The following is a 24,324-nucleotide window of genomic DNA, read 5'->3' on the forward strand; positions in this document are numbered from 1 at the left end:
AGGACCTTTGTATGAAGCCTTCAGGGGGTAGGCTGAGGAGAGCTGGAACTAGAGGGATGAGAACCATTGGCCTTAGGGGTACCAGGAGCTGGAGGGGGGCTATCCCCAACATCCTGTTTTCCTCCAGAAAGGGAGCCACACCCAAGGGGAGAAGGGGAAGAAGACGATGGAGGAGGAGCTGGGGAAGCATGGGAAGCTGGCCCTCCCTTGCCTTCCCCAGATGGTGGAAGAGATACAACAATATATTTCTGGACATTGCCTGCCCCTGAGGGAACTTGGCTAGGAGGGGCTGCTGTTGCAGTGGAGACTAACTTCACAATAGGCTGGACACTGGGGACTGTGGTGGTGACAGGAGAGGTGGTGGTAGAGCCAGAGCCAGGGGCTGCTGTGCTAAGAGACAGGACCTAAAGAAAAAGAGATGGAACTGAGTTAACGGTGCATCTTCTAAGACCTGAAAACTCCCATTTTTCCATTCCACTGTCTCCACTTAGTCCTTTTTTGTTCTTATAGAAGATAGTAACTTGAGAGAATCTGTACTACTAAACTAGCCTGATTCAGATGTGGCCTACTACAGAGCCTTCACCTTTCACCTCCTTCCTGTGAAGATGTTTTTTCTTTAACACCCACAAACCTTAGAAAGCCCAATGAGAGAACAAGAAAACCACATGCATCCAACCACACAGTATCTAATATCCTGTCACAACTACCCCAATTTAAAGTTATTTCAGAAGCCTGAAAGGTTGCGCATACTAGAGCAGACCACTCTGAACAGGTAGAAACAAGGAACAGTGTAGGAATCAAATAGTCTTTCAGCTATTTTCTAGTTTGCCCAAGGATTAGGGTTCTTGCTCAGGGTCAGGTAGTAACCCTAGCCAGTCCTATTAGCTCCTCTCTCCAAATACCTGCTGTGAAGATGAGGCACCAGAGGAAGATGACATGACAATGAACTTGGTTGGAGGTGGTGAAGGCTGGGGGGGGGCTGCAGCTCTTGCAGACACCAGAGTCTGAACAGGTAATGCAATGGAACCAGGAACCTTCAGTAGCCCAGTGGTTCGAGGGCCTGACTGGGGGGCTTGGGAGAGTGTCAGCGTAGGCCGGGGCTGCAGAGAAAGAAAAAGCAGTGTCTGTTACCTAGAGCACCAGGAGAAGAAAGGTGGTGAGAGGGACAGGCCCTTCTCCCCTTCTCAGGGCTTTTTTTCTTCCAGCCGTGTCCTGTAGTCACTGACCTGTGTGATGGTCAGTGTGGTCCTGTTAACCTGCTGGGCTTGCAGGGCAGCCTGGGCCCGGGCCTTGACCACATGAGAACACAGAAGAGGTCCCAGGGAACCAAAGTCTGTCCGAAAAGCATCCTGATTATCTGGTGGTGGCCGTAGCTTTGCCAACACTGGAGCACAATGTTTCTGTGGAGGAAGAATGAGGATAGGCTATATAGTTGAAAAGAAGGGAGTAGGTGGGAAACCTATAAGTGTATCAAGTGTGAAAGGCTAATCATGCTATAGGAGAATAGGAGTTCTCAAACTGGGATTTATAGGCTCAGGGATTCTTAACTGAGGTCTCTGAACTCTTTTTAAAAAATATTTTGATAATTATGTTTCAATATAAGTGGTGTCCTTCCTTTACAACCTTACACATTTTTATACATCTTAAAATACTCTTCTGAGGAGTCCACAGGCTTCTCCATGCTGCCAAGGGTCCATGACACAAAAAAGGTAAAGAATCTCTGCTCTAGTCAGTCAGTCAAACCAATTTCTTGCCTGTGAAAATACCTATACAGAAACCCGCCCCCCAATTTACAAATGGGTCTTGTTCTGAAAGTTCATATTTTAAAAGTCAGTTCAGGGGGCAGCTAGGTGGCACAGTGGATAAAGCACCGGCCCTGGATTCAGGAGGACCTAAGTTCAAATCCCACCCTCAGACACTTGACACTGTGCGACCCTGGGCGGAGTCACTTAAAAAAAAGTCAGTTGTTCAGTGAGTTTATTCCTGGATTACCATATGTATATCTACTTGAGTTGGTCTTTATATTTACATATATATGTATTATACTTTATTTATTATACTTCATATATACACACACACAGACACACACACACACTTTATACTTCTGTTTTCTAGCAACTTATATTTGAGTATTTAATATATACGTTATACTTTCCTAAAGACATTTCTTGGTAACTTTACTAAAGTCTTGTAAAAGTCATCATAACATGGAAGTGGCCCCGGTCTTACTAATGTTATACCAATGGAATCTAAGTTCTAGCAGACTGAAAAGGCTTTTTATTTTTAGTACAGGACAATCCATGTATAGTACCTAAGGTTTTTTTGCTTGAGGAAGAAATTTTGCCTTTTCAAAACAGCAGACCAAATCAGTTTGACCACCTCAGTTTTGGAGATAACGGGGAGTGTATTCTAAGAGAAATAGCTGAATCAGGGTACCTTAGGTTCAGCTTTAACAGAATATGTTACAGAGAAGATCAAAAATGTTTTACAAAGTGAACCATGAGAGGACGTGTGTGTATGTGTTTCTCAAATACTTGGTGAGGAAAGCGGGCTCATCCACTGACCAAAAGGAGGCTCTGCACATGGTCAGCTCCAATCCGGTCAATGTTGCTCAGCACAGGGCCATCTAGGACACTTCGAATTCGCTCACCTTCCTGCTGAAGCCGTGGTAGAATCAGTGTTTTAATCACCTAGAGAAATAAGGAACAGCACCAGGTCACTATTAAACTGCTCCCATACCTTGAGAACCAACCATTCCCCACACTTCCCCCCTCCCAATATTCCCCTTCCTCAGATACTACTCTTTTCCTTTTTCCGTTTCTCCCTGAGTAGCTTACATCATGTCCAAGTTCTGCCAGGCCAGCGATAGAGCCATAGCGTGTAGTCCAGGGAGTCTTCTCATCTACCCAGCTCTGCAAAGGGAAGAATATTAAAATAACAGCAAGGAAGGTAAGTAATGGAAGACAAAAACAGGGTCATAGCTATTAAATAAGATGTATTCTAACCCTAAATTTGGTCCCCACCAGCTATGCCTGCAATCCCCTGTCCCTCATTCAAGTGTTAAGGAGATGTTTTGGTTGGAGAGATGAACTGAAATGCTCTCCCACACATACACACACCTTAGTGAAGGTCTTTGTGATCCGGGACTGGATGTTGTTGGTAGTTGTACTGAAATGTTTACATATCTGAGCTACTAGGCGAGCTGCAAAATCCCTGAGTGCCCAGTGATTATCTACATCTGGTCGAAGACACAGCTGTCGGCTCACAATACAAGTCATCACAGCAGGAATCAACTCATGTACCTGGATGGAAGAGCCAACACTGACCTCTGTGTCCTGGGATCACCGAGCTCTCAGTGGCAAGAGCAAGAATTATTGAGAAACGGGGGAAGGAAATGTTGAGATAGGAACCTACTCACGTATTTCTCCAGGTACAGGGTTGGATTATCCATCAGAGCCTTCACCATTCGCATCAGGTAGATGAGCAGGGCCAAGTTATTCTGAACAACATTCACACGTACCTAGGGGAGGAGATAGGAGAGGAAAAGAAGCAGAAGTTTATGGGACAGCAAAAGAGGCCTCTTTCTCCTAGCTTCTCCCCTTTTCCCTCAGCCCTCATGACATTCCTCTTACCCCCTCAGAGATGAAAGTACTAAACCTTGGCAACATCTGATAAAGTCCAGGGTCTGTAGCAATGCTCTGGAGAGCTTCCTGTATGGAAAAAGATAACAACTTGGGGAAGAAAGAAATGGAAGAGTTGGAAGAAGCAGAGCAGGTGAGGCAGGGTAAGATGGAGAAATGGGAAAATAACCCTGGAAAAGTATAAAAGACATCTGGGACTTTATGGAAATACAGCTTTTAAGAGGTGATGTCTTACCGCTCTCTTAGCCTCACATGAGCCTACACAGGCCTCAGTTATCTCCTTGTAGTACAGTTGCTGCTCTACAGACAACTCATGGATACTCCGGGGCTTCACTCTCAATGGGGCACCCTCCAGCAGGGGTGGAGCTTTCTTTTCTTTTCCTGGTGGAGAGTGGGAAAGTGGCAAGATAGGAATCAGACCCATCCTATTGCTATGTGAAGTCCAGTTTGCACCAAGGAAGACCTATTTCCTAATTCCTGCGTCATCTTTCTTCTTCCCTCAAGTCCACTGAAGGGTCTATGAACCTTGATCCTGTTCTCCACTACTGCCCAGTTTCCATACTCCCATAACCCTTTACTGACCCTGTCCTCCCAACAACCAAATATTAAACCAACAATAAGGAAACCTGAATTCTAGTCCCCCATCCTGCTTCACTGACCTTTACCATCAGCTGATGCAGCTCCTTGACCTTTGCCTTTCAGTGGTCCATCCTCTTCCTGTCCTGGCTTTGCAGACTTCAAGGGCTCTGTTGCTTCAGCCTTTTGCTGCTCTTTGGGGGCTGGGGACACACAGGAATGAGCAATAAAAAGAAGTGAAATTAAGTCAGGGAATACCAGAAGTAAGTGGAGAAAGATGGGGAGAAAAAAAAGTGTAACTTGAGGCAGGCTGTAGGGACTAGAGAATTAATGGGGGAAGGGAATGAAAAGAAGAAGGCTTACCTGGGGGTGGGTTCTCTGGGATAGCTGGCTGAAAACCCTCAATACTCAGCCAATGAGCTGGGAGAGAAGTAAAAGTCAAATGTTCTTAATCATTTAATCAGCAGTCACTTAAAGTGTAGGCACTTGTTCCATTAACACAACCCCACAGTAATTTAGTAATATGGTCTTTGCTGTGGCTGAAATTTTAACTACCTTGTATCCAATCTACTGAGAAGCCTTTCCAGCCTTGGCCAGATTGGTCTTTGGAGACGATTCATGCCTATCCAGCTTGTCAGGATCTGGCTGTGCTCAATCTCCATTAAAGTGGCCTTTGAGAACCCAGAATCACCACCACCGCACAAGAAAATATTGGAGTATGACTTGATAATAGTCTCCTTTCCTGTCACAACCTCTAATTCTTCCCAAGGTCTCCCCACCCCTTCCAAATACCTTCTCTTTTATAAGTCCCCTTAGAAATGCTTCTAAACATCTATCCCCTCCTACCTTTGAGGCAGACATCAAGGGGGACGCGGGGTAGGGGAGTGTTAATGATGTCACTCAAATCAACCTCTTTCTCCTCATAGAAATACAGTTCCCGGCCCCCACCAGAGGCAAACCGGAATGGGATGAATTCCTGGGCATGGAACCCATATAGAGGCTGAGGTAGAGAAGTAGATCAAAAAAAGAGATAGGATGAGATTGGGGAAAAGGGAAACAGTAAAATTAAAGTAGTGCAGCTTTTTTGCCCCAAGTCCCTTCTTTTCCCATGTAACCTGGTTTCTCTACCACCACCTCCCCTGGCCCAACTCCCTGACCTGTGTACCTCAACATTCTTCAACTTCAGGGCATAGTCTATATCACTGGTTGTGAGCTTCTGACGCTTCCCCATGTGCATAAATTTCAGGGCATCCTAGAGTGAAGAGGTTAACAACCAGGATGACAGAAGACAACCAATTTAATACAATATTTGGGAATGGAGAATTTAAGAGTTCCATTGGGTCATGAAGATTTGAGAGTTCAGTAGGTTAGGAAGAAAAAACAACAACACTACTGGCTTCAGAGAAACCAAGGCTCACCTGTGCAATCTCCTTAATACGATAACTAACTTCGTCTGTTAATAGCTGGCAGGTCTCTTCAGGCATCTGAGCAATGCCCATGGATTCTGCCACAACTTTCATTGACTCTGAGGGCAACACCGTGTTGCTTAACTTTAGTTTCTTTTCTTCTGCCATACTGGAGTGTGACACCTCTCCCAATTTCCTCTCTACTGGCAGTGCCCTACAAAAGAGATGGGTAAATTAAAATTGAGATTAGAAGGAGAGGGCAGGAGAGGGAGTAAAGGGGTGGGGCAGAGATAAAGAGATAATAACCTTAAGAGTGGTGGGAAGAGACCCAAAGGATGAAAGAAGACAGAGGTTAAAGGCAGGGTAAGATATTCTCCAAAAGCTCTACCTAGGGCCAAAGTTAGGAAAAGATAAAGGCAAATAGAATCTTCAGTGTTTATTATATATTTACCAAATGAAAGGCCTATGCTAGGTGCCAGAGATACAAAGATGAGAATTCCTTTCTACATTCAATGAACTTACTAACTGGAGTGGATCAAGAAGTTAAGGGGGCAGCTAGGTGGCGCAGTGGATAAAGCACTGGCCCTGGATTCAGGAGGACCTGAGTTCAAATCCGGCCTCAGACACTTGACACGTACTAGTTACCCAGGGCAAGTCACTTAACCCTCATTGTCCCACAAAAAGAAGAAGAAGAAGAAGTTAATATACATAAATTTACTTGCTAATCCATTAAGCTTCTTGTAAGGATGGAGAAAGATTGGACAGTTTTTTCCCTTCTTAAGGCAATGGGACTTGTTCTTTTAAGAGATAAGTAACCTACCAGCCTACCTGTGGTACCAGCATAAGTCAGATGTGTCCTTCTACACACCAATAAATATTTGCTGATTGACTCCACAATCCATAACTGAAATTTCTCTCACCATAACCTATTATCACCTCAACCTCCAGTCATTCCATCCTTGCCTGCTCATTCTCATTCTCCTCCCTTACAAACTCGATCAACCTTTGAATCAATTGTCCCTACTGTTTTATTGCTGCTCAACTATTTCCAATGTAATCTCTCAAGGAGCTCACATGCCAGTGAATCTACCCTAACTCCTAATCACGTTTGGACTAGGTCCTATGTGTAGTTATGTTTTGGGGTTTTGGTTTTTTTTGGGAGGGGGAAGGGGCAGGGAGCAATAAGGGTTAAGTGACTTGCCCAAGGTCACACAGGTAGTGTCAAGTGTCTGGATCTGAATTTGAACTCAGGTCCTCATGAATTCAGGGCTGGTGCTTTATCCACTTCACCACCTACTTGCCCTAGTATATGCACTTGTGTTAAGTAATTTTAACTAGGCCATTACTGCACCACACTAATCCTTTCTGTAGTCCCAGACTGACTTTCTAATGAACTCCTCAGTGTGTTCCAAACCTTTTCTCAACACACCTACCAAACCCCTCTTCCTTCTAATCAGAGGACCTCAAATCATATTCACTTAAAAAAAATGAGGGGGGCGGCTAGGTGGCGCAGTGGATAAAGCACCAGCCCTGGATTCAGGAGGACCTGAGTTCAAATCTGGTCTCAGACACTTGACACTTACTAGCTGTGTGACCTTGGGCAAGTCACTTAACCCTCATTGCCCAGCAAAACCCAACAATAACAACAAAAACAGCAAAAAAAAGAGGCTCTCCTTCCTGGGCTTTAAATTCCTTCACTTAATAACCTTGACATCATCCTAAATAGTCCTTTGCTCCAGTGAAAGGTTGACATGGCCCTTTACCAACGTCTCCTAAGGAGTTGGCTACTTCTGTCATCCCCTCCTCTAATATTTATTGGCTCTTTGCCTATTTCCTAAAAATAGGTCCATAATCTTTCCCAGCCTTAAAAACTTACTAGACCCTGTTACTGCCTCAAGTTATCATCTTAAGTTTCTCCTTCATTTCACAACTAAACTACAAAAAGCTTGTGATCACTCAATGACTCCATTACCTTATCTGTCATTTGCATCTTTTTCTTTTTAAGTGAGGCAACTGGGGTTAAGTGACTTGCCCAGGGTCACACAGCTAGTAAGTGTTAAGTGTCTGAGGCCAGATTTGAACTCTGGTACTCCTGACTCCAGGGCTGGTGCTCTATCCACCTAGCCGCCCCTGTCATTTGCATCTTAATCCCTTGCTGTCTCATTTCTGGTTCCACTGAAAGTGCTTTAGACAAGGGTAGCAATGGTCTCAGTTGGCCTCTTTTCAATATTCATGCTAACTTTTAACTTTATGCAGCTTTTTACATTGCTAACTACTCCACTCCCAGAAATTCTCCTCTCTAGGTTTTCCTAACACATCTTTATACATGTCCTCTTCCCAACAACCCTTAGTCTACTTCGCAGGTTAATCATCTATATATCCTATCCTAGTGCCCAGGGTAGTTCCCCAGGACTGTCCTCATTACATCCTGTTAACAATCTCAACTGAGCTCTAACTGCTGCTACGCAATACTTTTATACCTCCCTAATTAACTCATTATTCCACTTACCACAGTAGCTCTTCCAAACCTTTTCACCCCTCCTCAAATTTCCCACGACTAACTCTCCTTCCACCCTCTCAACTGAGAACCTTGCTTCATTATTTTACTGAAAAAAAATTGAGGCTATTTCTCCTCATATCACATCAGCAAGATACCTTCTGCCATTATCTCCTTTCCCTTATCTCATGCCAAGGAAAACCTACATGCACTAGTGATCCCATTTCATTCATCTCCTCTAGCAGACTGCCCCCTCTATCATTCCCACTCTTCCATTTATCTTCAGTCTCTTCCTGCCTACTGGCTGCTTCCCTACTACCTATAAAAGCCTATGTCCCCCCTCATTCTCCGCCCCTCCCCCATTCTCATTTGATCCATCCATCTCCACTAACTATAGTTCCATATTTCTCCTGTCTCTTGTGGCTAAACTCCTTGGGAAGGTCATCTATAATAGGTGGCTCCCTATAGTTTGGCTTCTAAGAAATCATTCTACCAAAACTGCTCTCTCTAAAGTTATCAATGATCTCTTAATTGCCAAATCCTATGTCCTTTTCTCAGTTCTCATCCTTTCTGACCTCTCTGCAGCCACTGACATAGTTGATCATAGTTAATATAGATTTCTGGGACACTACTCTGGTGGTTCTCCTACCTGACTGCTCTTTCTCAGAATTCTTTGCTTGATTTTTGTCGAAGTCTAACCCTAACAGTTGTCCTGAACCCTCTTCATGTCTATGTTATTTCACTTGGTGATCTCATCAGCTCCCATGGATTCAATTATTATCTCTATGTTTACGATTCTCAGATCTACTTATCCAATCCTGTTAAGGGCTAAAATTCTAGCTAAACTGTCTAAAATATCTAATGAGTGATCGCCAATAAATTATAAGCTTTAGCAAGAGTTAGACTTTTAAGCATTTATTAAGGAGAATAAGAGTTTGGTAAAGAGAGAAGAAAAGGCCTAGATTCCTCTATCTATTAAAGGGAGAGCACATTTCTAGCTCCCCTCTCCACCAGTGTCCTCAGGAAAGAGCCTCAGTCTCTTCCTTCCTCCTCCCACTAGCCCGCGTCACTTCCTGATGCCAAAGAAAAGACTCCTGGTCTTGCCCTCAAAGACCTTCCTTCATGGGCGGAACTCTTCTACAGTGTCTCCAGCAGGTGGCGTTATTCCAATCGTTACAATCCTAACCTCTCTCTCTGCTGACCTGTGGTTTCATATCACTAATTATTTAAGATATCTTCCACTAGATGTCCAAATTCAACATGTCCAAAACTGAACTTATCTTTCCCCCGCAAAACCTTCCTTCTCTTCCTTATTACTACTGAGGACACCACCATCCTCGCAGTCACCCAGGCTACAGTAGGTATCATCTTCAACTCCATTCTCTCACTCCCCCATATCCAATTTGTTGCCAAAGCCTCTCGATTTTACCTTAATAACATTTCTCACTTATTCCTCTCTCTCATCTGACACTCACCAACTCTAGTACAGACCTTCTTCTCCTCACACATGGAATACTGCAATAACCTGCCTCCCACAAGTCTCTTCCCACTTTAGTCCATTCTCCATTCAGTTGCCCATGTGATTTTCCTAAACTGCAAGTCTGGCTTTATCACTTCCTCCCCTACTCAATAAAATCCAATGGTTTCCTATCAACCAATAAATGAACATTAATGTGTTAAGCTCTGGGGATACAAAAAGATGGAAAAAACAGGACCTACCCTCAAGGAGCTTATAATCTAATGGGAAGGCAACATACAAATATGTACAAAGCAAACTATGTACAGGATAAATATGAAAAAATAAAGAGAAGGAATGCAATAGAATTAAGAGAGGTTGGAAAAGGCTTCCTTTAAGAGATGGGATTTTTAAAATAGGCTATGAAAAAAAAAAAAAAGAGAGAGATGGGATTTTAGTTGGGACTTAAAGGAAGCCAGAGAAGTATAATTCTGAATGGAAAAAAAAAAAAAGGACCTCTAACAAATTGAAAGACTTGCAGGTTTTGGGGACAACAAGACCCAGGACTTAAGGGAAAATTCAACATATAACATCCAGGAGAAATATAAACATTAAAGACCAATTATAAGGGACTCAATAAGGGCAAAGTGTTTACTTCTTAGATGTGAAAATATTAGCAGCACTCTTATGACCGTCACTATTATTTGGGTAGTTTGAAAGAAAGGCTTGGGCTGACCTGAGTTCATATGATAGGGTGATTCTTCCAGGAGAACCAACATTTTTTTGGGGGGGGGTGGGCAATGAGGGTTAAGTGACTTACCCATGGTCACACAGCTAGTAAGTGTCAAGTGTCTGAGGCCAGATTTGAACTCAGGTCCTCATGACTCCAGGGCTAGTGCTCTATCCACTGCGCCACCTAGCTGCCCCCCTGATGGGGTGATTCTTAAAAAAATAAAACTGTAGGGATAAAAAGGAGTAATTATCTCATATAAATGAGACATAAAAGAAAAAACTGATGGGGGCAGCTAGGTGGCCCAGTGGATAAAGCACCAGTACTGGATTCAGGAAGACCTGAATTCAAATTTGGCCTCAGACATTTGACACTGATTAGCTGTGTGACTCTAGGCAAGTCACTTAACCCCTCATTGCTCCCCCCCCCAAAAAAAAAGAAAAAAACTAATAAAGAAGCTGGTAGGGAGGAGGTCAGTAGTGATGGAACCTCACTCATCAGGAATAGGTTAAAAGGGGATAGGGAAAGGGGAGAGGATATGGGAAGGACTATTAAAGGTGTGGGTTGGCTAAGGAATAGGAGGGCAAGGTAGCGAGTAGAAGTAAAGCAGAGGAATGAGGAGGAATATAGGAAAAATGGGGTGAGAAGGAAAAATACACAAGTAATTGTAGCTTAGAAGAATGTGAATGGGATGAATCTACCTATAAAACAGAAACGGATAGCAGAATAAAAATTTGAATTCAATGACATTTTACTTTCAGGAAACAATGAGAGATTCACACAAAAATAAAAAAGGGTCAGAGTAGAATTGATTATGGTAAAAAAGCAGGAATAGTAATCGTGATGTCAAAGTTAAAGTTAAAATAATTTAATTAAAAGAGAAGAATAGAGAAACTACATTATGTGTCAGCAATAGGATTCAGTATTGTTTTAAACCATTTAAAATAACTAGACAGTTATAAAATACCTGAGTAGATACATGCCAAAAGAGACACAGGAACTATCTGAACATAAACATAAAGCACTTTTTATACAAATTCAGACCCAAATAATTGAAGCAATATTTATTGTTCAAGGGTAGGTAAAACCAATATAATATTTTTTTAGAGATAAATTCTTTTTAAAAATTTTTTGCAGGGCAATGAGGGTTAAGTGACTTGCCCAGGGTCACACAGCTAGTAAGCATCAAGTGTCTGAAGCTCAGGTCCTCCTGAATCCAGGCTGGTGCTTTATCCACCAATATAATTTTTGAATGACAATTTACCTAACTAATTCAATGTTATCCCAATTAAATTACTAAAAAAATGTTTTAATAAGTTAGAAAAAATAACAAAGTTCATTTGGAAGAAAGAAAGGTCAGGAAATTCAAAGAAACCAGGAAAAAAGATGTAAAGGAAGTAGATTCAGAAGTGTCAGACCATGGGGCAGGTAGGTGATGCAATGGATAGAACACTGGCCCCGGAGTCAGGAGACATGAGTTCAAATTTGACCTCAGACACTTAGACACTTAAGTCACTTTAACCCCAACTGCCTCACTAAAAAACAAAAACAAAACCCCAATACATCAGAGACAGCTAGATGGTGCAGTGGATGAAGCACCAGTCCTGGATTCAGGAGGACCCAAGTTAAAATACAGCCTCAGACAATTGACACTAGCTGTGTGACCCTGGGCAAGTCACTTAACCCTCATTGCCCCACAAAAACAAATAAGCAGTAGTACTAGTAGACCTTAAAATGTATTAAAAGGTGAGAACATTGTTGAAATGTAAAGTAGATAATTTCAATTATTTTAAATTAAAATGTTCTTGTATAAACAAAACCTATGTAGCCAAGAATAGACTGCAGAAAATCTGGGAAAAAAACTCAGATAATTAATCTCTTAGGAGATTAATTAGCCGTGGTGTAGGAAATAATGAACTGGTTGATGTGGAAAAACATGGAAAGACTTGGACTTGTGAAGGAAGATGCTTTCCACCTTTAGAGAAACAGATGAGTGGAAATAAATATATACATATATGAGTATATATGGGCATGTTATATATACACACTTAATTGCAACTATAAAGGTATGTTTGGGGGAGGGAAGGGGAAAAAAATAAAGTAAAAAGTACATAGCAGGAGGGCAGCTAGGTGGCACAGTGGATAAAGCACTGGCCTTGGATTCAGGAGGACATGAGTTCAAATCCAGCCTCAGACATTTGACACTTACTAGCTGTGTGACCCTGGGCAAGTCACTTAACCCTCACTGCCCCACCAAAAAAAAAAAAAGTACAGGGGCAGCTAGGTGGCGCAGTGGATAGAGCACCAGCCCTGGATTCAGGAGGACCTGAGTTCAAATCTGGCCTCAGACACTTATCACTTACTAGCTGTGTGACCCTGGGCAAGTCACTTAACCCCAACTGCCCTGCAAAAAAAAAAAGGTACATAGCAGAAAACAAAAGAAAACCAACAAGGAAGCAAAGAAAGCTGGGCAGATTTGAAAACAATATGTAGTATTATGTATCCTGTGTTCTACTGTGTACATGGCAATTTTTTTAATTTAACAGAAAAATTTAAAGTAAAATGAATACACTTCTACAGTGTGCCAGAGCTGTAAAACATACCACTTAAAACTAAATATGTGGAGGCAGCTAGATGGCGCAGTGGCTCTAGATTAGGGAGGACCTGAGTTCAAATCCAGCCTCAAACACTTGACACTTACTAGCTGTGTGACCCTGGACAAGTCACTTAACTCTTATTGTCCTGTCCCCCTCCCCCATAGCACCACACAATTTCTTAAAGGCAATCAAGCATGTTTTCCTCCACCTATTCGGGTGTTGAAGTGGATAAAAGCACTGGCCCTGGATGCAGGAGGACCTGAGTTCAAATAGCTGTGTGACCCTGGACAAGTCACTTAACCCTCACTGCCCCGCAAATAAACAAATAAAATGTCACATTAAAAAAAAAAACTAAATATGTGGCCCATAAGGATCCTTATATACAGTTTAGTGGATTCTTTGTATTTGAGTTTGACACTGCTGCTCTAAGCAAATCAATATTCTATGCAACCTCTATACTATGTTTCTGATTCCACATTCTTAATGGATGCAGTAAGACAACAGATTAGCACTTAACTTCAATGTGGCTAAACGTTCATCTACAAATATGACCAGTTTCTTTGAAAGGAAACATAATGGAAATCTGATTGATTACAATATAAAACAAAATAATATGCTAATTTTTCTCCTGCAGTATTAGGGTATCCAAGAAGGACAGGCCCAGAATGCAAAGGGCATCCAAATATATCCTGGACAAAGCCTCACCCAAGAATAGTCCCTCCTTCAGTATCTACCCCATTTCCAACTTGCACTTGAAAGTTGGGTTCCTGAGAGGATGACTTGCTATTTTGGGTCCAAAGGGTCCTACTCTGTTGTCTGACACTTCAAGCTAACAAGCCCTAAACTCTAGCTCTGCAGTAGGCTAATAATTAAGCAAAAAGAAAGATATCATAAAAACAAGTAACTACAAAACACTTCCTACATACCTAGGAAGAGTGGGAGGGTGGGAAGGATGGAAAGATTTATTAAGCTCCTATTATGTGTCAGACATTGTGGTTTACAAATATGATCCCTCCTGGGGCAGCTAGGTGGCACAGTGGATAGAGCACCGGCCCTGGAGTCAGGAGGCCCTGAGTTCAAATCCGGCCTCAGACACTTAACACTTACTAGCTGTATGACCCTAGGCAAGTCACTTAACCCCAATTGACTAACAAAAAAAACCCAAATATGATCCCTCCTATCCCCATCTGACAGCAGAGGAAACTGAGACAGAGAGATGACACAGCTAGTATCTGAGGCTGGATTTGTACTGCAACACTTCAGAATCGGGAAAGTGGGAACAAAGAGAGTACACACAATTCATGTTTCAGCACAGCTTGAGCACTTGGGTCCTCTACTTGCTGGGCTTTGGCAGCTGAAATGGAAAGGCAGCTTCACTCCCACTTGAGTTTGCTACTCACTGGGAACCGAAAGCTCCCAAATGGGCAGTTATTATCTCTACCACCTAATTTAGCTGACCACAGCTGCAATTCAGAACAATTCAGAAAAAGCACACATCCTTATTGGACTCTCAGAAGCTTTCCCATGTGTGCTCCTTTGGGGCCTCTGCTCTGAGACCTACTAACCTCCCAGACTGGAGAACAGGGAGCAGGATCCAACAAACTAAAAGCCAAAGGTTTAGCCTTTTCTTTCAACAGCTCTTCCTGAAAGTGCTCAGTCCCCTTAGCCAGACTTACCATCTCGGGGTGACTATCCCATATATTTCCCAAACGTTCATCTTTGCAAGCCAGACAATAACATTTTTGCCCAACAATCAACAAACGCCTCTGCATTTCAGGATTTCTTAGTTTTTAAGTACTTTAAATCTCTTGGTGGTCAATGCAAATAAGATGAAAAAAGGTACAAAAGCAAGCCACGCTCTAGATAATAGTTTCACATCCTCAGCTAGGTGCAGTAGATAGAGTACTGCCCCTGAAGTTGGAAGGATCTGGGTTCAAATGTCACCTCAGACACTAACTGTGTGACCCTGGGCAAGTCACTTAAGCCCAATTGTCTTAAAAACATCTGGGGCTATCTCCAGTTGTCCTGATATCTTGCCATTGAACCCAGATGGCTCTGGAGGAGTGAGGTTGGTGACCTTATCTTGTACAGCCCTCTCTCACTTAAATCCAATTGACTGCAAGTCATGACATCCCAAATTATGGTCCTCTCTGAGAACGAAGAACCAACAAGAGGGAGGGCAAATGAGCACACTCAATACTGCATGCTCTTTCCACAGTACAAACGGTCCACTCCAAATCTGTAAAAAAGCTCACTCTTTTTTGGAATGCTATATGATTATAACAACCAAATCTGATCCCAAAGAAGAAATGAGAAAATTCACCTCCCTCACTTTCTTGACATAGGTGAGGAAGAGAAGAAGCTGATTCAGACATCCTATCTGAATAAGACACACACATATCTCGTGGTTATATTATAGGAACTTCACCTGTGACTTCACTGTATAGTGAACTCTCAGATGAAGAAACTCCCTCTACCAATGCAGGTACCTTCTTTGATACCTATATTTATAAAGTTACCTAGGACACCGCGAGATTAACTTGCCCAGTGTCACGCAGCCACCATCTCAAGCTTCCGGTCGATCCTCAAAGTTCCGCACAAGTCCTGGCAGAGCCAAGTGAAATGCCCCTCAGTCCACCTCCTTGACCCGGAAAAACCCTCCTCCGCCAACAGCCTCCACAAAAGGGTCTCTTCTCCATTCCCTTGGACAAAAGGAATACCCTCTGCTGCTTGCCTTACCCCCTTCCCTACTTTTTTTCTTCCTGTTTCGCCACATCCAGGACCTGGGCGGTAGTAAACAGTCTCTGCGTCTGCGCAGCAGGTTAGCCTAAGCGCGTTTATTCTCTGAGTCTGCGCGGACGGCGCTTCGTCAGGCGCATACTCGCTTTTGCCAGGCTGGATTTAAAGGGCCAGTTACCTGGCAAACCGGCTTTTCAAAAATCGCTCCTTTGTCGGCGCCTTTTGAAGTCAGGGCTCGGTAACTTAACATGGGACAGTGGTGGCAGCGGCAACAGCTGTTGCTGTTTTGCTTCCTGTTGCTTGTATTGAGGAGCTATTCTGGGACGGAAAAGGGAAAAGAAAAGGAGGAGGAAGAGCACCTGCCCAGCAAATGTGAAGGTAGCCAGAGCATTTGTTCTCCCCTCCGCCGGACTGGGGCGTGCTAAGAATGCGCTCGGCGCACCTGGGACAGGCTCGCATGTAGTCTGGGATAGGGGGAAGGAAGCTTGGAGAGAGAAAAGGAGAGTGGGGAGGGGAGACTGACGCTCGCTGTGTGGCCATTGGCAAATCATATGACCTCTCTGAGCTTGTTTTCCCATCTGTAAAATGGGCATGGTACGTATCCCACCTATGGACCTGGTTATTGTAGGGGAAGCGTTTTGTAAACTTTAGAGAAGCTCTGTTGCCGTCGTTCACCTTCATGTCCCTGCTGCCGCTCCGGCAAGTGCTTGCTTCCTTAGCCTCTCCAGAACCCTGGGATCTAGGGGAATTGGACCTTGGTGTGAATTCAGGCTCTGTCACTTTCTGACCAATCTCCTTAAGGTTCTCATGCACCTTCGTTTGTTTCCTTATCTGTAAAATAGTGATGATAATGGTTGTATTACTTTGTTCTTAGGGTTGTTGTGAAGCTCAAGTAGATATAAAGGACTTTGTCAACTAAAGAAAGCCCTAAATAAATACTGGCTCTTGTTTGTTGTTGTTGTTCAGGCGTGTCCAACTCTTCATTGACCCTATTTGGGGTTTTCTTGGCAAAGATAATTATTTTCCAATTCATTTTACAGATGAGAAAACTGAAAAACAGGGTTAAGTGACTTGCCCAGAGTCACACAGGTATTAAATGTCTGAAGCTGGATTTGAACTTAGGTCTTCTTGACTCCAGGCCTGGAGCTCAATCCACTGAGACACTCAGCAGCCCACTGGCTAGTGTCACGGCTAAGTAACTGTTAAGTGGTCCTCTGGTCCAAAGAACAGGGAAATTTACCACTCTTGTGAGCTTTCAGCCTCCACCAAAGGTCAATTCTAATGCTTTATTGTGTCAGTGATGGTTTTTTGAAGGCTATGCAGGTGGAGTTTAAGATGTAGGAAGCCCCCCACCAAACCAGAAAGGCTTCAAGTACAGGTCCAGCAAGGAACTCAGCCTTTCATCAAAGGACCAGCCTACTTAAATCAGGAGAAGTTTATTACTAGGTTGGCCCAGTAATAGTTTGTTTTTTTTCCAACCCAGCAATTCATAAAGATCAACTAATAAGGTATAAAGGAGTTGGGTTCTGTATTGATAAAGGGACACCTGGACAAAATCACAATTCCTTTAAGCGTAAAACTAGTGCCTCTTAGCCCATGCCTTAGAGCTGATGGAAACTGGTAATTCAGGACTACCAAATTGGAGGTTCAGGTTTGAAGAAGCATATTAGACCTGGAAAGGACCTTAGAAATGTTTTCGTGCACATGGCAGCAGTTGTGAACACCCTGACCTGTCCCACCCTAGCTTGGAAGCTTCCAAATTAGAAGAGGCCTTCTTCTGGCTTCTTGGAGAGAGGAGGTGATTCAGCCACTCCTTGATGCCCATAAACTAGAAAGGAAGAAAAGGGGTAGTTGTTACATTGCCTAACTGGGAGATGTTTTGGAAGAATGTCCCCAAACAGTTTTGGAATGTGCAAAAGTTGTGAGCTTTACCCTACATTGATTTGCTGGGCATTGCACAGCTAGTATCTTTCCCTGGTAAACAGTGTTACTGATGTAATTCATTGTTTGAGAAGATCTGATTTCATAAATGTGGTCCTTCACTTGATGCAAAAGACAACCCACTACCCCCCAACATACCCCCTTAATAAATGGTCTTCTTACCCTAGAGAACCATAAAAAATTGGAGTTAGGTGACTGTCTTGTATCTGAGGCTGGGTTTTGGTTGGGATCCCTCTGGGTCCAGGGTGGAAGCTTTGTCCACTGTGACACCTAGCTGCCCAATGATAACATCTTTAGGGTTAAATTGAGGGGTGAGGGGAATGCACTGGGGGAAAATCCCACATGAAAGAAACAGGAAAGGGTTTATGGAGTGGGGGAAGAGATGGGGAAGGAGCAGGGCAGTAAATGAATTTTATACTCATCAGAATAGTCTCAAAGACCTTAATCTCGTCAGAGTTGGCTCAAGGAGGGATTAACACACACACCCACAGTTGGGTGGAGTAAGTGATCCTAACACTCATCAGAATTGGCTCAAAAAACCTTAATCTCATCAGAATTGGCTCAAGGAGGGAATAATATACACACTCAATTGGGTGGAGTAATTTATCTAACCCTACAGGAAAATAGGAGGGGAAGGGGTTAAAGAGAGGGGGCCAAAAGAAGGAAGGGCAGATTGGGGGAGGGGACAGACAGAAGCAAATCCCTTTTGAAGAGGGATAGGGTGAAAGAAGATAGATAATAGAGTAAATATCATGGGGAAGGGAATAGGATGGAGGGAAACAGTTAACAATAGTAATCATGAAAAGGAAGAGGAAAATTGTATAAAAAATATAGCAACTCTTTGTGGTGGCTAAGAATTGGAAATCAAGGGAAGCTGTGGTATATGATTGTAGTGGAATGGTATTGTGCTATAGGAAATGACAAACAGGATGATCCCAGAAAAGCCTGGAAAGACTCATAAGAACTGCTGTATAGTGAAGTGAGCAGAACTGGGAGGCCATTGTGCATAGTGACAGCAGTATTTTTCGATGAGCAATTGTGAATGACTTAACTACTCTCAGCAATACGATGATCCAAGACAACCCCAAGGGACTAATGATGAAACATACTATCCACTCCCATAAAAAGAACTGATAAAAAGAGCACTTGTGGATTGTACATCTATAACCTATATAAGATTGGTGGCTGTTTTGTAGAGGGGGGTAGAAAGGGAGGGAGGGAGAAAAATTTGAAACCCTAAATCTTATGAAAATGAATGTTGAGGGGCAGCTAGGTGGCTCAGTGGATAGAGCACTGGCCCTGGATTCAGGAGGACCTGAGTTCAAATCCGGCCTCAGACACTTAATACTTACTAGCTGTGTGACCCTGGGAAAGTCACTTAACCCCAATTGCCTCACCAAAAAATTAAAAAAAAAATTTAATTTTAATTTTTAAAAAAAGGGCAGCTAGGTGGTGCAGTGGATAGAGCACTGGCCCTGGATTCAGGAGGACTTGAGTTCAAATCCAGCCTCAGACACTTGACACTAGCTGTGTGACCCTGGGCAAGTTACTTAACCCTCATTGCCCCACAAAAAAAAAAAAAGAAAATGAATGTTGAAAACTACCCTTACATGTAACTGGAGGAAAAAATAAATGGTTTTCTTAAGTTATGGCCAAAAAAAAAAACCCATTTCCTGCTAGTCAACACTGTGGTAATGAGTCTCTTCCCACTTAGGCTGGTTCTTGGATAATAAACTTTTATCTGTTACCATTGCTGTATTTTACCAGTGTGTTCTTCAAGAGCCTAGTTCATGAAGCTTCAGAGTAGAATGCTAAAGGTATTACTGATATTAATAATTATAATAAATTGCATTTATATAGTGTTTTAATGTTTACAAAGTGTTTTACAAATATCTCATTTTATCCTTATAACAGATTTGGGAGGTGATATTTTAGAAATTTTACAAATACTGAGGCAGACAGAGGCTAAGTGACTTGGACAAGGTCACACAGCTAGTAAGTATCTAAAGCTGAATTTGAACTTGGGTCTGTCTTGACTCCATGCCCTGTGTTCTACCCACTGTGCTAGCCAAATACCTATGTAACATAAGTAGAGGGAAAACAATACAATAAAACAAGCATTTCTTTTGCCTAAATCATAGGATCAAGTAAGATAATATTTGTAAAGTGCTTAGCACAGTGCTTGGCACCTAGTAGGCAGTATATAAATGTTTATTCCCTTTCCTTCCCTTTATAACATACATTCTAGGCATAGAAAATAACAGAATCACTAAAGGCATGAAAGCACATGCTGTCTGTCTTCCATTTTTGTATAGATTAAATGGTGTTGCCCCACCACTCCTCCCCATGCCTGGAATATATTCCCTTGTCACCTCTGCCTCTTGGAGAATTCTGGCTCAAAGACATTCTCTTTACACTTTACCCTAACCCCCCATTTGCCCTTCCTCTGTCTATGTATTTATTCTTCTGTGTACCTTTATAAGCTCCTTGATGACAGAGGCCATTTTGATTTTTATTTTTGTATCTCTAATGCCTAGCATAGTGCCAAGTAGGCTCTTAATAATGCGAAACAGTCATGATCAGAGTCCTGTTGTTGTACCTAGGATGGATTGAAGAGGGAAGAGAGAAGAGGCAGTAAGGCCAAAAAGGAGGGGATTGTAATAGTCCCAGTGGGTGAGATGGGCTGGATTTGGGTGATGTTGTAGAGGTAGGTGTTAAATTGGATTGGATGAGATAAGAGGAAAGGGATAGAAATCTGAGGTTATGAACATAGGTGCCATGGATGGAAAGAATCATGTCAGAAGAAGTAGCAGATTTAAGGAGGATTATCAGTCTTTGCTGAAGCCTGTCTTGTATGGAGTTGTGAGGTGAAGAGGTAATTTGGGGATGGGCTAAGAGGAGAAAAAAAGGAGAGGTCTCAGGTTTCAGTATGTGATAGCATATGTATATACTCTAGGACAGGGTGAATGCCTTTTTCACAATGAAGAGAGGATGCTCAATTGGTGTCTAATAACTGATGCCCCTGTTCTTTCCTATCCTTCCCACCCTCTAATTTACACAAACTACCCTCAGGAACTGATACATTTTTGAACTGGAATGGACCTTAGTGAACCTCTTTCCAACGTCTGTGTTTCACTAGGAAGCCTAGGCCCAGGGAAGTAAAAGATTTGCTCGGTCACATGACTAATTAGTCAAGTTAATAATCATAACTGATGTTTTGTAGAAAACTTTAAAGTTTGAAGTGGGTAGTACAGTTAGTATTAGCCTCAGTTTACAGATGAGAAACTGAGGTTAACTGATTTGCCCAGTCACATAGCTGGTGTGCAAGATGAGATTTGAACCCATATTTTCCTTACTAACAGACCAGCATATTGTTTATTACACCAGGATGCCCAGAACTAAAATTCTGGTTTCTTGCCCCCAAGTACACTCTGCTATGTATCTTGTTTTAACATATTTCTGGCAATTATTTTCCCCTCCACAGTCTGCAAAATACTGAGCTTGGAGCTTCAGGGGGAACTGAATCGGAGCAGCCATTCTCGGGAGTTGCTGGAACTAGGGCAGGTGCTAGACACTGGCAAGAGAAAGAGACAAGTCCCCTACAGCACTTCGTGAGTCTCCCTTGACTTTCTTTCTTTCATGGTAGCTCTAATGCTTCATCCTTTACATAGCTATATAAACCACTCCCTAACTTTCTTCATCCCCACAGTTCCCAAAGAGTCATATGTTTCTTCCCCATTGTCTCCCATCTCATTGTCTTAAATCTACACAGGGAGATTCGGCTGGAGGAGGCCCTTGAGAACCTGTGTGAACAGATTCTGGATTACAGCATCCATGCTGAGCATAAAGGCTCCCTAAGATATGCCAAGGTAAAATAAATCTTCTCCTTTTGTTTGCCCTTTAATGGAACAAACCACCCCCACAGCTCAGGGGTACCATTCTTTGTTCTTCCTCCTCCTAGAATCCTTTGGCAAGACCTGCCCCTGGGATGTCCCACACCCTCTCCCATTCTGCCTTAGTCCTTGGATCCCTGCCCCCAAGTTCAGTGAAAAGATTCTGGTGTAGTGGGGATGGGGAGAGAAATAGAGACAAAGGAGGTTGACCCTGCCAGAGTCCTTTACCTCTTTCCTCCCTCCCATATCTCCCCTCACCCCAGGGTCAGAGTGAGACCATGGCAACCCTGAAAGGCCTAGTACAGAAGGGTGTGAAGGTGGATCTCGGAATCCCTTTGGAACTGTGGGATGAACCTAGTGTGGAGGTTGCATTCCTCAAGAAGCAGGTAGGAGAATGTCACATGCAAGAAAGGTGAAATGAGATGGGACAGAGCATAGGGAATGGACTCGAGGAATAGAATAAGACAGTCAATGCTGATCATGGGGATGTCCAGGGACTGGGGCATAGACAGGACTGGACTCCTCTCCTAGAAGAGTATATTATGGGGAGGAAGAGGCAAGGCAGAGGAGATTAAAAAGAATGGATTTGAATTTCTGAGAATTCTTCACCCAGAAGCAAAAATCCTGTCTTCCACCTTCCTTCTCCTTCCCTACTCTTCCCTCCCTATCAGTGTGAGCTGATGTTGGAGAGGTTTGAAGATGTCATTGAAGACTGGTACTTCCACCACCAGGAGGTGCCACTGGAGCAGTTCCTCTGTGAGGAACATGTTCTTGGGAAGGAGGAGATGGGTGAGTAGCCCAGGGGCAGGCTGAGTCTTGGGAACAGAAATACAGGTACCTACCTGTATATTCACTGTCTGTCTTTTCATCAACCCAGATTGTCTTCAGGAAACCTGGACTGAGGATTCAAGAGAACAGAATGAGAAGGGCTTGAAAGAGAGCCTAGGGCACCATCCCCATGATGCTGCAGACCTCTGACCAGAATCAGACTTAATATCACCTTCTGATTTTCTAGATCACTATTAAAGTTTGTTTTTATATATGTATATGTCATCTAGGTATGAAGGTGACGTCACCTTTAGCCTAGTCACATTTGGAGATTTTGTCCACTCAAAGTAGCTGCTGCCTATGGTAGCCCCTAAGATTGGAGACAACAAAAATGAGTGGCCAGGCCAGGCCATGGTACTTTGAAGAAAGCTATGGAGCTCCAAGATGTTTTCAGACTTGTACCTGGGCTACCACCTGCCCTGCACATGTTTCTGGTGGGAAGTTTTACAAGGCCAGTTTCATCTTGGCAGATAAAAATGTAAAGAATGTAAAGGATTGTATGAAAGTCAATAGCCACTAGTGCCTTTTCTGTATGCTTTCCTTCTAACCCAGGTGGGGAGGGGAGGAGGAGTGGCCCATGGAAGGAGAGAGTGACCAAAATACCCAGAGGACCCAGGAACGATTCCCTGCATGTACAAGTGCAGATATTCTACTGAAGCCAGTGAGCATGTGAGAGCTTCATTGTACATCAAGGGTTCTTAACTTGGGGTCTATGAATTTTTTTCTTAACATTTTAATAATTGTATTTGGGGGGGCGGGGATTGGACAATGCCGGTTAAGTGACTTACCCAGGGTCACACAGCTAGTAAGTGTCAAGTGTCTAAGGCCAGATTTGAACTCGAGTGCTCCTGAATCCAGGGCTGGTGCTTTATCCACTTCACCACCTAGCTACCCCCATTAATAATCGTATTTCAATAAAATTGGTTACCTTTTTAATTATATGTATTTTAGATTAATTTTTAAAACATTGTTCTGAGATGGGATCCATAAGCTTTACACAAAAAGCTTGACACAAAAAAATGGTTAACAACCTTTGTCTTTGCAGCTAGAAGGGAAAAGCAGCTTGAAGGCTGAGGAGCAGAGGTACGAGTGTTAAAGATCCCATCTTGTTGCAGAAAGGATAAATTAAAAGGGGATGGGAGAGGGCCCCCCCCAAAGGGCTGAGGTAGGGTTGACAAGGGTGAGTGGCAGAGTTTTATAAATACATGCCTTTGTCTCTCTTCTCTCTTAACCCAGAATACTCTTGGGCATGAGCTTACATGAATGGACAGACTCTCTGGATGGGGACTCCCCCCTGGGGATTTCCAGGGATACCTATTCTGTGATAGTCTTGCTTTTAGGCTACTCAGAGCCTCAGTAGGTTGGGGGTGCCCAGAGAGCTGATGGATCTGTCATCTTGTTCAAGGTCTAGGACCTGGTCCCTAAGCATCTGGATTCTGGCCAGTAGAAGCCCATTGGTGGGGAGACCTAAGCACTCAGGAGAAGGGGCCTCAGGCCTTATCCTGGTAAACACTGGGGGCTCCTTGGCCCAGGAAGTCCTGTTGGAGCCCCTAATGATGGTTGTGGGAACCCACAGGGACTCAAACTACATAAGAAACCTGGGCCTATTCCCTGAAGTAGCGGTCCTAGTTTCTGCAGCTGTTTTCCCTACAGAGGCAGTGAGGTGGTTTAGTGGAAGATCTGAATTCAGATCCAGTCTCAGATGTTTGCTGTCAATGACCTGGGCAAGTCACTTGAATTCTGTCTAGCTCAGCATTCCTCAGCTGTAAAATGGGGATCGTAATAGCATCTATCTATCAAATGAGGTGATATTCGTAAAGCACTCAGCACAGCGCCCAGAACATAGTAGGCACTTGCTCCTTCCTTCCTCTCCCTCACACCCTTCCCAGAAGCCTCTACCTACCACCACTGACCGAGCGTGGCAAACCCTTGCCATTGAGCCCAGAATTGGAGGGGCGTGTGACTCCTTACCATGAAGTTGTCAGGGACAGATCATGGCAGTTGGAACAGCCTCAGGCTC

General features: G+C 43.3%; 2 protein-coding genes across 5 annotated transcripts; one reads left to right on the top strand and one right to left on the bottom strand.

The window, feature by feature from the left end:
• Nucleotides 1-20: 20 nt before the first annotated feature.
• Nucleotides 21-15,734, bottom strand: TAF6 (TATA-box binding protein associated factor 6). 4 transcript variants are annotated; one of them, XM_044002576.1, is made up of 16 exons: nt 15,643-15,673; nt 15,423-15,507; nt 5,636-5,837; nt 5,383-5,469; nt 5,064-5,217; nt 4,581-4,637; nt 4,301-4,420; nt 3,877-4,022; nt 3,633-3,710; nt 3,419-3,520; nt 3,120-3,302; nt 2,838-2,912; nt 2,565-2,690; nt 1,227-1,400; nt 903-1,100; nt 21-404 (listed from the first exon to the last, which is right to left on the bottom strand). In XM_044002576.1, the coding sequence occupies exons 3-16, from the start codon at nt 5,789-5,791 to the stop codon at nt 21-23; spliced, it is 2,040 nt and encodes a 679-aa protein (XP_043858511.1). In that variant the 5' UTR covers nt 5,792-5,837; nt 15,423-15,507; nt 15,643-15,673. The 4 variants fall into 4 exon arrangements, with proteins under 4 accessions (XP_043858511.1, XP_043858513.1, XP_043858512.1 ...); XM_044002578.1 differs by lacking the exon at nt 15,423-15,507 and having other exon boundaries at nt 15,643-15,734; XM_044002577.1 differs by lacking the exon at nt 15,643-15,673 and having other exon boundaries at nt 15,448-15,636.
• A 44-nt stretch (nt 15,735-15,778) lies between these two features.
• CNPY4 (canopy FGF signaling regulator 4) lies at nt 15,779-23,118 on the top strand. The gene is made up of 6 exons (XM_044002581.1): nt 15,779-16,020; nt 21,068-21,194; nt 21,356-21,452; nt 21,740-21,862; nt 22,148-22,265; nt 22,354-23,118. The coding sequence occupies exons 1-6, from the start codon at nt 15,891-15,893 to the stop codon at nt 22,452-22,454; spliced, it is 696 nt and encodes a 231-aa protein (XP_043858516.1). The 5' UTR covers nt 15,779-15,890; the 3' UTR covers nt 22,455-23,118.
• The last annotated feature ends 1,206 nt before the right edge of the window (nt 23,119-24,324 follow it).

Source organism: Dromiciops gliroides, chromosome 4 (assembly GCF_019393635.1).
Source record: "Dromiciops gliroides isolate mDroGli1 chromosome 4, mDroGli1.pri, whole genome shotgun sequence".
Lineage (NCBI taxonomy): Eukaryota > Metazoa > Chordata > Mammalia > Microbiotheria > Microbiotheriidae > Dromiciops > Dromiciops gliroides.

What these genes read in the sequence shown, in the direction of transcription:
- TAF6 (XM_044002578.1), bottom strand. Translation starts at nt 5,791, where the DNA reads ATGGCAGAAGAAAAGAAACTAAAGTTAAGCAACACGGTGTTGCCCTCA. An exon ending in TGAAGTTGAAGAATGTTGAG is followed by an intron (nt 5,218 to 5,382) that starts GTACACAGGTCA and finishes TCTCTACCTCAG; the next exon opens with CCTCTATATGGGTTCCATGC. An exon ending in GTACTTTCATCTCTGAGGGG is followed by an intron (nt 3,521 to 3,632) that starts GTAAGAGGAATG and finishes CTCCTCCCCTAG; the next exon opens with GTACGTGTGAATGTTGTTCA.
- CNPY4 (XM_044002581.1), top strand. Translation starts at nt 15,891, where the DNA reads ATGGGACAGTGGTGGCAGCGGCAACAGCTGTTGCTGTTTTGCTTCCTG. An exon ending in TTGCATTCCTCAAGAAGCAG is followed by an intron (nt 21,863 to 22,147) that starts GTAGGAGAATGT and finishes CCTCCCTATCAG; the next exon opens with TGTGAGCTGATGTTGGAGAG. An exon ending in TCTTGGGAAGGAGGAGATGG is followed by an intron (nt 22,266 to 22,353) that starts GTGAGTAGCCCA and finishes TCATCAACCCAG; the next exon opens with ATTGTCTTCAGGAAACCTGG.